At 41.0% G+C, this 12,361-nt stretch overlaps 1 protein-coding gene across 3 annotated transcripts in view; it reads right to left on the reverse strand.

Annotated features, from left to right (window-relative positions):
- pcsk5b (proprotein convertase subtilisin/kexin type 5b) overlaps nt 1-12,361 on the reverse strand; it is a 124,505-nt gene that overhangs the window by 29,857 nt on the left and 82,287 nt on the right. Inside the window, exon 21 of one of the 3 annotated variants that reach the window (XM_033618844.2) lies at nt 7,823-10,674. The exons of 1 other annotated variant lie outside the window; for it this stretch is intronic. In XM_033618844.2, coding sequence (XP_033474735.1) covers nt 10,568-10,674 — 107 coding nt within the window. In that variant the 3' untranslated portion in view covers nt 7,823-10,567. Of the gene's footprint in view, nt 1-7,822; nt 10,684-12,361 lie in introns of those variants that run through there. One more of the 3 variants, XM_033618843.2, reaches the window with a different exon arrangement.

The raw sequence follows: 12,361 nt of genomic DNA on the forward strand, positions 1-12,361 counted from the left end.
CTAAACAACTCTGGACTTTTTATACAAACACAGATTATGACTGGTTTTCATCAGAAGCATGAATTTACAAAACCTCTACTTTACAGGTAACAGAAACATGTATCTATATACCTAAAGACATACTCCATGTTTGTATGTAAAGTAAACCGACAGAACCAGGTTTGCGTGGAGTTTACATTTTCTCCATTTTTGTGTGGATTCCTATCACAGTCTGAAGACTTGTAGTTTAAGTGAACTGGAAACTTCAAGTTATCCTTGAATGTATTTGTCTGGTGCACCCTGCCTCTCAGGGGTGACTTTAGCCTTTCTCAGACCTTGAGCAGACAGCCTAGTCACCAGAGTAACATTTTGGCATTGTACATTTCTGCAATCATTTGTATGTTTCATACGTTTCCTATCAACATTTCTAAGGTGAGGTAATTCAGATTACATATATATGAACTGAGTTTCTCATCAGGACATGGAGGGGATGGTGAAAGGCATCACACCATGCAAGACCACTATTAATGAACAACAAACGACAGAATTGTTATTATATTTTTAACAACACTTTGAACAACACAGTTCATGCTTGTATTATAAGTCAAAACATGATCTTTTCTGAACCCGAACCATGCAATTTTTGTGCTAAACCTAACCACACATTAATTACAGCATTACCAATGTGACATATCCCTGGTTTACAGAAACGTACAATGCTAACATATATTCTGGCCACTGAGTAGAACAGGACGGGCCGAGAAGACAGTTGGAAAATACTTCTTTGTGTTTTACAAAATGTCTAGATTAAGGCCCAGACACACAGACCACTTCAGAGATCCAGCAGCCAGGGCCCCTTGCTGCATCGCCTCATGTTGTCTGTGTCTCGGCCAAAAGGCGTACATTAACACACTGTAAAGACCTCAACCAACAGCCAACTTGCACGTACATTCTGTGCCTGAAGGAGAGGAAATAACTCCCCACACCAGCAGATGGCTGTCGTCTGCAACTGTCATACAAAAAGGGAAACTGGAAGACTGTCTTGACACTAGTTAGCCAGTTAGCATTTAAACAACGCAATCTAATGTTGAAAGAACAGAGCACATTTGCCGTGCACCAGTGAACAATAACACTCAACTTTAATGGGTAAAGAAAAACAATCTTACATTATGCAACAAGTTTTTTTTTGGTCTCACTTCCCTTTGAATTTATCTCTTTGTTTACTTTCCTTACCTCCTTTTCTCCTTTTGTGTTTTGAACTTAACTGCAAATCAGAGTGATTTTATTCACAGACAGGCTCCACAGTTGCTGACAGTAATTTAACATGCTGAATTGGTAGGAAGACAGGTAGGAGAAGCAATGGTGCGGGACACACTGCAGCAACAAGGTCCATAGACGCTCACCAACAGCCCAACATTGACTGACAGCCAACCATCGGCTTGGTGTGTCACAGCCTTTAGACTTAAAGGTCTCGAGTGCAGAGTTTAGTTGCATCTAGTGGTGAAACTGCAGATTGCTGTTACAACTGTATGTTCCCTTTTCTCTCCACTGTAGATCTGCCCAGGTGTGCTGCATTACTTAACGAGGTGCATTGCACCTGGCATGGAGGAGGTGCTTAAGAGCTCCTGTGCCAGCAGCAATGGAGAGAGGCCTCTGGTTTGGGGACTGCTGGTCCTGTTGCCTCTCAGCCTGGGATTGTTGTTGTCTTGTTTGCTTGTTTATTTGGAAATAAAGTTTTTAAAGTTGTCTTATGTGGATTTTTGGGTCAGTGATGGAGTTTTGTTCGCCCCATAGGGCCACCAAATTGCAACAAACTGAAAGCTATACCGTGTGCCAAGCGTGTAGGAGAACCATGGTGGCCAACACAAAAACACAGTGGCCCTATCTAGAGCCAGTGTTTGGTTTGTCCGTTCTGGTCTACTGTAGCAGCAACATGGCGGACTCTGTGGAAGACCCACACTCTGTGTAGGTGTAAAAAGCTCATTTTAAGGCAACAAAGACAGGGCGATTCTTATTTTCAGGTGATTATACACTATTGAAACCATAGCTTTCATATTGTATTTGATTACTGCCAGTATTTCCCCTTAAATCTTCCACAGTGGACCATTAAAGGGCTGCACCATAAGCGATATTTGACTTGTGTGAGTGACCATGTAATGGCATCATCAGCAGGTCTTTGGCTCAGCTACATGAAGGGGAAGTGAGTTAATAAGAGCAGAGATACAACAGAAGCATCTGCCATATCATAAAGCAACATTATGCAATAATACCAACTAGTAATTTGGTTGATTTTTACTCCAGAATAAAATGCCTTCCTGCAGCATCATGGCCACATCCTCCACTGTTGAAAATGCTGAAAATGTGCGTAGGTTTTGGAAGGACGGAAAGTTTTTTGTTGCAAAGCGGAGTACAGGCTGGAAATTGAGTTTTGGGTGCCAGAAATCTCAACACCTGGCAAAGCAATTGTTGAGTCACTGACACTGATCAAACGCTTTATCACACTCCAAGTATATTGGTATCATTAATGCACAATATGCAGCAGAAAAAGTCATACTTATCAAAAGTGCAATGTTTTAAATAAACTATGTTGACCATATTATCTTTTTTTACGGTGCACAAATACGTTAACTTTGGTCACATTCAGCCAGGTCACACATAATATGTATATAAGCTATTGTGTCCAAAGTTGCTAACGGATTGAGAAAGAAGTTCCAGAAAAACCCATCAACCTTCAGCTTCACACTTGGCAACACTGAAAAGAGCCGTAACAAAAGAGGCATAAACATTGTCTCCTATCCCACCTTTGTATTAGACAAAGGTGACAGACACTGGCTCAGGCATATGGATGGAGCTGTGTGTATTTTGTGTGCGAGCATCCTTCAAGGCAGCGGCGAGGTTGTCTGTGCTCTCTGGCTTTCTGTGAAAAGCTCAATTGTTCCTTTCAAAACAAAAGAGCTTCTTTGTGTACAAACACAACAGGCGGTGGCTTCCCATTCAGTAGAGCTCTGCTGAAACCATTCAAACAGCCCCCGAATAAACGCCGTCACTCTCACTCACACTCACTCACTCACTCACACACACACACACACACACATACACACACACACACACAAATTGTCTCTGTCTTTCTGTTTGTCTCCCCCTCACTCACGCACACAAACAAACAGGGAGCCAAGTTCTCAAGGGACGGAAAGCCGCACAACTCCACTCAGCAAAAGCAGACACTTTGGACTCCCACTGCCAGACGGGAGAAGAATGGAGGGGAGAAGAAAGAGAGCCTGTCACTCTGGGGAGTAAAACTTTTCCTCTGTTATGGACTCGGCTGACCTTGTGAGGACATTGACAGTCAGGAGAGAGAGCTCTGCTGGCAGATATCACACTGACATCCACCACACCTGGTGCTGAATCCCAATTCCCTGGCCCTTCCACCTCTTGATACCTGCACATACTTAGGCCAAGAAAGTAGAGGAAAAAGACATATTCACACATCATGCAGATGGTCAAGACTGGAGAATATTAACTGTACTGTTTATTTCATATTGTGTACCTATTACCTCCAGTAAGTTAAGTCAGACTTAATGAATCCCAGCTGGATAGTGTCCTTAGTATTCCTCCTGTCCTAACTATCAGTGTGTCAATTGCCTCAAGGGCAATGTCAGGATTATTACCAAATAATGTCTTTTGGGGAGGAAAGTACAGACAAAACACGCATACTGATAACCATAAAGCCCCAGTGATGCCCATCCATGAGTTAGAGCATCATAACCTACAATTTCCCATGACTCCCCACATCATTTAAGTGTCATTAGATGCCAAAATTTGGCAGGATAATGTTAAAGGAGCTGTACGCAACATCCAGAGAATTCAATACAGCAGCAAACCACTATTTGCGATGTAAAGCTATAGTGAAGTAATGGTGTCTTGAGCAGAGAATGAAGTCACGCTCCCTCTGTGTGTGTTATAATCTGAGCTTCTCTGTTCTTCGGTGTGGTAGATGGTCCTGCTACGCGTGCATGTTATTGCATGTGAGTCCCTGTGTATGTATCCCACTGGCTAGCAGTGTTAGCTCCGTCACAACTGTTGCCGTTGTTAGCACTGTTAGCTGCCGGCTCAGCCCCCTCCATGTTGAGAGCTGCGTGCAGGCAATCCCAGCTGAGACTCTGAATCATTGAAATGCAGCTTCTTTAATTATGATTAAAGTCAGTGCTGGAGACGGCGTAAGCCATGAAAAGAGAATTTTGTTTGTTTAGTAAGGACTGAAATTATTATTAAAGGTCTAGTGTGCAGGATTTAGGGTAATGTACAGGCAGAAATGGAATATAATATAATAGGTATCTTCTTTAGTTTATAATCGCCTGAAAATAAGAATCTTTGTTTTCATTACCTCAGAATAAGCTGTTCATGTCTACATAAGAAATGGGTCCTCATCCATGGAGATCACCATGTAACACTGCCATGTCTCTACAGGAGCTCAGAATGGACAGACCAAACACTGGCTCTAGATAGGGTCATTTACTTTCTTGCTTCAGCCACAGTAGCTGGCTGACCCTGCACGAGGACAGCGTTGGAATTTTTTATTATTTTTTTTAAATGTAAAACTGTTTAAGTGACCACATCTGTTTGTTTTGGGAGAGGAAGAGACCTCTGCGGATAATCTGTCCCCTGGGAAATAACCTTCCGATTGCCTGGTTGTTAAGTTACATGAAAATAAGGTGAGCACACGTTAGCAGGTGCTAGGAGAGCAGCCCATCTCTGACATACCAAACAGCATCAGAGGCACTCTGATTTAAATCCCCATGTCTGTTTGTTTTGGAGAGGAGGAGACCTGCAGGTAAACTGATGCCTGGGAAAATCCTCCTTGAGCGTCTGGATCAGAAATAAGGTAAGCACACAAGTTATTTGAGGAAATAGGTGAGCACACATTAGGGCAAACACTGATTTGTAAAATGAAACTGCGTAATCCTGTGTTTTTAACGGTTTAAATCACCTGGCCTGTTTGTTTTGGAAAGGAAGAGACCTCTGCGAATAATCTAGCTCCTGGTAAAAAAAACAACAACAACAATGAACACTTAAGGAATTCTAACCAGGAGAAGTTTCAGTTGGTTGTAATCTGCAGTCCACGCCAGTACATGCTACTAATCCCCCTAAATAGTACACACTGAATGTTTAATGTGCAGGAAGCTGAATGTTTTTTTACTTCTAAATGAATGAGCATGACTGCAGAAAAACATGTCTTGCAGGAATCACACCACATATATGCTGGATTCTTTGTACTGTAGAGTTTTTCTCACACAAACTGAGTGGGCACCTGTACTCGACACCTGTATGCCACCTGGAAATAACCAGCGCAGAGTCACTTACACAGATGAATCGATTTTCCCTGCTTCAGTGTGAAATAAGTGAATACAACAGTGCAACCTTAACAGCATCAATGAGCTCTTGAAATGAATGATTTTAAACCCACTCACTTACATTCCTGCTGTTACACATTTGCCAATGTTATACAGTCAGGTCCATAATTATTTGGACAATGATACAGTTGTCATCATTTTGGCTCTGTACACCACCACAATGGGTTTTAAATGAAACAATGAATACCTGCTTAAAGTGCAGACTCTCAGCTTTCATTTAAGGCTTTTTTCAAAAATGTAGTATGAACCGTGTAGGAATGACAACCATTTCTTCACACAGTCCCCCAACTTTAAGGGCTCATAAGTATTTGGACAAACTAACATAATCATCAATTATACAGTCAGTTTTAATACTTGGTTGCAAATCCTTTACAGTCAATGACTGCCTGAAGTGTTGGACACATAGGCATCACCAGATGCTGGGTTTCTTCCCTGGTGATGCTCTGCCAGCCCTTTACTGCAGCCGTCTGCACTTCCTGCTTGTGTTTTGGGTGTTTTGCCCTCAGTTTTGGCTTCAGCAAGAGAAACGCATGCTCAATTGGATTCAGGTCAGATGATATGACTTGGCCATTGCAGAACATTCCACTTCTTTGCCTTAAAAATGTCTTTGGTTGTTTTTGCAATATGCTTCAGGTCAATGTCCATCTGCACTGTGAAGCATCGTCCAATGAGTTTTGAAGCATTTGGTTGAATCTGAGCAGATAATGGTGCCCCAAACACTTCAGCTTTCATCCTGCTGCTCTTGTAAGCAAGACAAGACTTCACTAGAATAAATACAGAGGGTTTATCACAAGATGCAAACCATTGGTTAGCCTTAAAAATGGAAGGCCAGATTAGAGTTTGTCAAAAACCATCTAAAAAGCCTGTACAGTTGTGGAATAGCATACTATGGACAGATAAAACAAAGATCAACTACCAGAATGATGGGAAGACAAGAGAAGGAAGAAGGGAAGGAACTGCTCATGATCCAAAGCACACCACCTCATCAGTGAAGCATGGTGGAGGTACTGTTATGTCATGGCCATGTATGGCTGCCAGTGGAACTGGTTCTCTTGTATTTATTGATGATGTGACTGCTGAGAAGAGCATCAGGATGAAAGCTGAAGTGTTTGGGGCACCATTATCTGCTCAGATTCAACCAAATGCTTCAAAACTCATTGGACGATGCTTCACAGTGCAGTTGGACATTGACCTGAAGCATACTGCAAAAGCAACCAAAGACATTTTTAAGGCAAAGAAGTGGAATGTTCTGCAATGGCCAAGTCATATCATCTGACCTGAATCCAATTGAGCATGCGTTTCTCTTGCTGAAGCCAAAACTGAGGGCAAAACACCCAAAACACAAGCAGGAAGTGCAGACGGCTAAAGTAAAGAGCTGGCAGAGCATCACCAGGGAAGAAACCCAGCATCTGATGATGCCTATGTGTCCAACACTTCAGGCAGTCATTGACTGTAAAGGATTTGCAACCAAGTATTAAAACTGACTGTTTAATTGATGATTATGTTAGTTTGTCCAAATACTTATGAGCCCTTAAATTCGGGGGACTGTGTGAAGAAATGGTTGTAATTCCTACACGGTTCATACTACATTTTTGAAAAAAGCCTTAAATGAAAGCTGAGAGTCTGCACTTTAAGCAGGTATTCATTGTTTCATTTAAAACCCATTGTGGTGGTGTACAGAGCCAAAATGATGACAACTGTATCATTGTCCAAATAATTATGGACCTGACTGTACATTAAATATCAGTTTCACAACATAGATATAAAAAAATAAAAAAAGACAGCTATATGGGGTGACAGGGAGTTCGGCTATAATTTGGTATAAAACACCTGCTGCGTAGCATGCAGGAGTGCACAATATTTCATAGATACCGCATGTGTATCAAGTCTGATCACTGACATGTTAAATGACATGGCAAAAAATCAAGTTTTTATAGATTTCCTCTCCAAACAGAAATGATTTTGCAGTAGTATATTATGGCATTATTTACATTATAGGCTTGGAGTTGTTGTTATCTACTGCTACAATATTAATTGCTGCTGTATGGAGAGAAAAGAAAGTGCCAGAAAGCTGAAAAATACATTCTAAATTCAGGGTTGCACCTATAATAAAGCAGCAAAACCTTGCATCACTGACCCGTTTCAAACTTCCATCTAATTGTCAGTGAGTGCACATGTCTCCCTTTAAGTGCTCTGCCTGCGGCATGTGGAACTTTCATTTAATCAATCTGGTTGAGCGCTGAAAAACTAAAAGTTTGTAGAAGCAATGGTCTGAATTTCAATGGTGTTATTCCCTTTTATGAATTTGTTAAAAACAAAACAAAACAAGGAACCTAATGTTTTGTAAAGGAAACTGATAAACAAAAACTCTAATGGATGAAATAATACCGATAATAATAATCAATGAAAACTGAAAAGAAAACGAAAACATGAACAGATTAAACATTTTAATAAGAACACTTAAGTAAAAAAAAAAAGATTTTCAAAACTAGGACTTTGAGTAACATTAATAATGCATTGTCACAGATATGTCACAGGTACACAATAAAAACAGCTTTTATACGAGGGGTGTATGTGTGCGTCTACTTCCACACAATCTAGAGTCAATTCAAGTCATCTTAAACAATGACCAAGAATAAGTTTTTGTTAACCAAAACAGGGGAGTCATCAATCTTTATTACAAATCATCAAGAACCATAACCAGTTGACAGTACAACAATTTATCTAATACTGTAAATGCTCAAGCTGCAGGTGTGAAAACCCACACAAATAGAATAGGAATCTTAAACATTATATTTGCGGCTCTTTATTAGAAACCAGCACCACCAGAATAACCTTTGAGTTTCACCAGGTAAGGTTCAGAGACAGACAGGAGGAGACCGTCGGCCTTAATGTGAGTACAGTTTTGGCTCAATGTGATTTAACATTACAGACACACCCCTGGTTCTGCAGTGATGCTGTCGGTTCACTTTCAGTTCTCAAGGTTTGATGTCAATATAAAAAAAAAAACTGATTGCCTTATTGTGTCTGTTTTCTGATTTTCCTTGGGTTGACTCATAGACTGTGTAATAACGATGTGCAACATGACAGCTCCCCAAAAGTGAAGCCAAAACATCTCGATCGCCCCCGGTGGCTGGCTGCAGTATAGCTCATAAACCCCGCCCCTTCTATGTTAGCAGATGGGACATGGGCCAAATAAAAAGATCAAAGCACACGCTAAATTTTTCCCAAAGATGTCATTTTGGGTAGTTCTTATCACGCTGATGTGTGTTTGCGTGTTTGTTCTTCTGATACATTTCGTTGTAACCAGTGGTGTAGTGGAGGATACATGCAGGTATATGGGATATACCCACTTCTTTTTCTGTCCGTTAACGGTATAACCACCTATCAACCACCTAAAAGCCACTGGAATATATAGGCCAGTATACCCATGTGCTCCCGTTTAATGACACAGCCTAGAATTGGTCGGACAGATGTATGGGTGGGAACTCGAGAAATGACGTCACCAGTACAAGATGGCAGCAGCAATACCCTGGATATTTTGGCTTCATTTTTGTACAGTTGGAAGAAGCAGAGACATGTTGCCCATCCTTATAAACAGTCTATGGATTAATTGAACTTGAAGTTTTAACCCCAAATGTGCTTCTATATTCAATTTTGAAGAAAATTCCTTTTCTGAAATATCTGAAAGCAAAACCATCACAGCTCTGATTTGCACCACCGCAGTTTGCTGTCTGTCCGTCTGTCTGTGAGAGACCTTTTACCTGCACGTGAAACGTGAGAACGACAGAATATTTTCTGCGCCGGTCATTGACCTTCTGTGTTGAAAGTGTAGAGCAATACTTCAGTTTGATATGCATTGCCATTACAATGGAATGACGAAGAGTACAAACTTCTAAAATTCTATTTTATTTGAGGACAGTAACATGTAGGGATGCACCGATACAGATAAAATATAATAATCGGACAAAATTCCCTTTATCGGGGTCACATATGGCAAAACTAAACCGACACACAGAAGAATTCCCTGTAACAAATATGAGCTATATTTCAATTATTCTATCCAGTGACAACAAAGTAATGGTGGAGCTTTAAATTGTTCTGTCACAGTAATGGATGGAATCAATACTCAGTTTTGGGCAAAACTTTAGAAACCAGAATCTGCACCATGAGTGAAAAATGGGCATCGGTGCATCCCTAGTACCACAAATTCATTATGACTCACTGCAGCGTTTCCTTCCCTGCAGAAAGCTCCGGAAGGAATGACTATCGACTCATCTTGTAGTACCTCTGGAATGAATCAATGCTGTCTGGGCTTACATTAAGAATTAATGGCATTCTCCTACACACACCAATAAAGACAAACACACACACTATTCAGAGGGCAGGTTCATGTTTTTAAATAAATGAAATGAGGTGATTTTGGTCAGTAATGTGCATCAGTCTTCAGATACGATGACACTGTAGCATCTAACTTCAAGTGGTTGCTGATTGATGTGTCTGAGTTCATGTTCATGAGAGTGGTATGTATATCCGTCTGTGTGTATAACCGTGTGTGTGAATTTGTCTTCCATCCCCTACACAGCCAAAGTCAGCCCAGACAGACATTATTTTCACATTACTGAGTGAGCTTCTTTTTTTTTCCTTTCACGTATATTTACAGGCAGAAAAACCAGGGCCTTTCCTTCTGTATATTCACTTTCCATCTGTTTATCATTAACACTGGAAAGAGAGGAGGAAGAGGAGCCAAAATAAAAATGCACACAGACGTATTCAGAGATTCACAGGCTGAGTGGCTCCTGTTTTAAGCTATGCTTCCTACACTGGCAACAAAAAAGAAGGTTCAATTATTTTGGCATCGATGCTTTGGTAACAAAATACCGACACGTTTTATTCTTTTGTTTGTTTTCACTTTTGTTTTCATTTGCTCGTTTGTTCTTGAAATAAGTCCCAGTCATTTTACACCCTGACCACGTGTGTGTGTCCCCGTACAGAAAAAAGGTAGGTTTGTTGTAGTCCTGTCATCGCACCTCCGATGCAGTCCCTTTAAGAGGCACAGATTCTCTTATAAATTATGTGACTGTGAATGAGTGGGCAGGGGGGTTTGAGAAGGAGGGGTGCCCCCTGTGCCCCCACGTCCCCCCCGCACTCCCTTTATGCCCAGTGAGTACGTCCCGTCACCCCTTTTGCGAGCACGTTCTGCAGCACAGTTGCTGCAGCACTTTCCTCTGGCAAAGATTGTTCTTTTTAACGAGCACGCAGAAACTGCCTTCCGCCCAAGATTCTTCATTTGCTTTCCACAGACCAGGAAGAAGAGATACAAGGGGAGTTTGGAAGGAGGGGAGTGGGAAGACACGCACACACACACACACACACACACACACACACACACACACAGGGCAGAACCATTAGAAATGGTTGAGTGGGAGGCAGAGCCGTGTGATTGGTCAGGAGAAGGTTCAGGTGACAGGAAGAGTTTTTTGATCCAATCACAGGTGATGTTCATCGAGGCGGAAAATTATTGTTGTCCAGAGGAGTGATTGGATCCACATCGGGAGAGAGGGAAAACAGATTTGGGAGAAAAACAGAGAGAGAGAGAAAAAAAACAAACATCACACAATTAGCAAATTGAAGGTTTTTTTGAAATTCACATCTTCGTGTATCACAGAAAACTTAAAGCGAACCACCCGTCTGTCCAAACTGTGAGCCAATCAGACACTTTTTTTTCCCGGTCACTTTGGTTTAGGGAGGTTGGAAACAGACGGAGTGTGCACTTTAAGTAGTCATCATCAACAGAAAGGTCAAACAGCAGACATTTTTTCTCCTCAGAGCTTTATCTCATCACTGCAGACTTTTTGTTTTTTTTAAGGAGAAGGTCATGACTAGCATGCAGTCGAAGCCTCATAATAAGACCATCACCTCAGGCAGTTAGTGAGAGACAGGAATATTTACACTGAAAGATCCATAAGCCAAACATGCAGAATTCGGAAAACACTAGAAAATAAAGCAAAGACAGAAACAAAGGATGCGAGCATAGCGCAAGTAAAGATCTGAAAATTACTGTAAAGAAGCAGATTAAATGGAGCACTACAAAAAATAAGAAAAATGTGAGTGTATGTTGATTCTACAAGAAACCTTTGAGCCAAGGCAACATGACAAAGTACAGTAAAAACACCAGAAGAAAGTATTGGAGTTTTTGTTAAAACGAGAAGAATGTGCGAGTGTGTAATCCCAGAGAGGTTTTATATTAGTAATATGCAAAACATGAGTGAGACCTTCAGATAAAGAGCACAAAAGGCAAAAGCAAGGACAGAGCGCCCTGCTGCTTTGGAGCAGTTTGATTCAAGACGTTAGAACAAAGCTCAAACATTTAAAAGAAGGCCACAGGTGAATCCTTAGCCTTTACTTAATAAAGATATCTTTTGAATTAATTCTTTATACCCGGTGGGATATAACAAACTTGAATTCATCTGGAGATGCAAAATAGTCTCAGGGAGAGTCGAGCCTTTGGCTCTTTGATCAGCTGAGATTGTTTCGACCACAGTTTGTGTACTTCTGAGAACATTTTGAAAAAATACTGCTGTGAATCAAATTGTATTACACTGAACAAAAATATAAACGCAACACTTTTGTTTTTGCTCCCATTTTTCATGAGCTGAACTCAAAAATCTAAAACATTTTCTATATACACAAAAGACCATTTCCCTCAAATATTGTTCACAAATCTGTCTAAATCTGTGTTAGTGAGCACTTCTCCTTTGCCGAGATAATCTATCCCACCTCACAGGTGTGGCATATCAAGATGCTGATTAGACCACATGATTATTGCACAGGTGTGCCTTAGGCTGGCCACAATAAAAGGCCACTCTGAAATGTGCAGTTTTATCACACAGCACAATGCCACAGATGTCGCAAGTTGAACCACTGAGCCAGCCATTGAAGAGGAGTGGACCAACATTCCACAGGCCACA

Source organism: Epinephelus lanceolatus, chromosome 9, assembly GCF_041903045.1.
Source record: "Epinephelus lanceolatus isolate andai-2023 chromosome 9, ASM4190304v1, whole genome shotgun sequence".
Lineage (NCBI taxonomy): Eukaryota > Metazoa > Chordata > Actinopteri > Perciformes > Serranidae > Epinephelus > Epinephelus lanceolatus.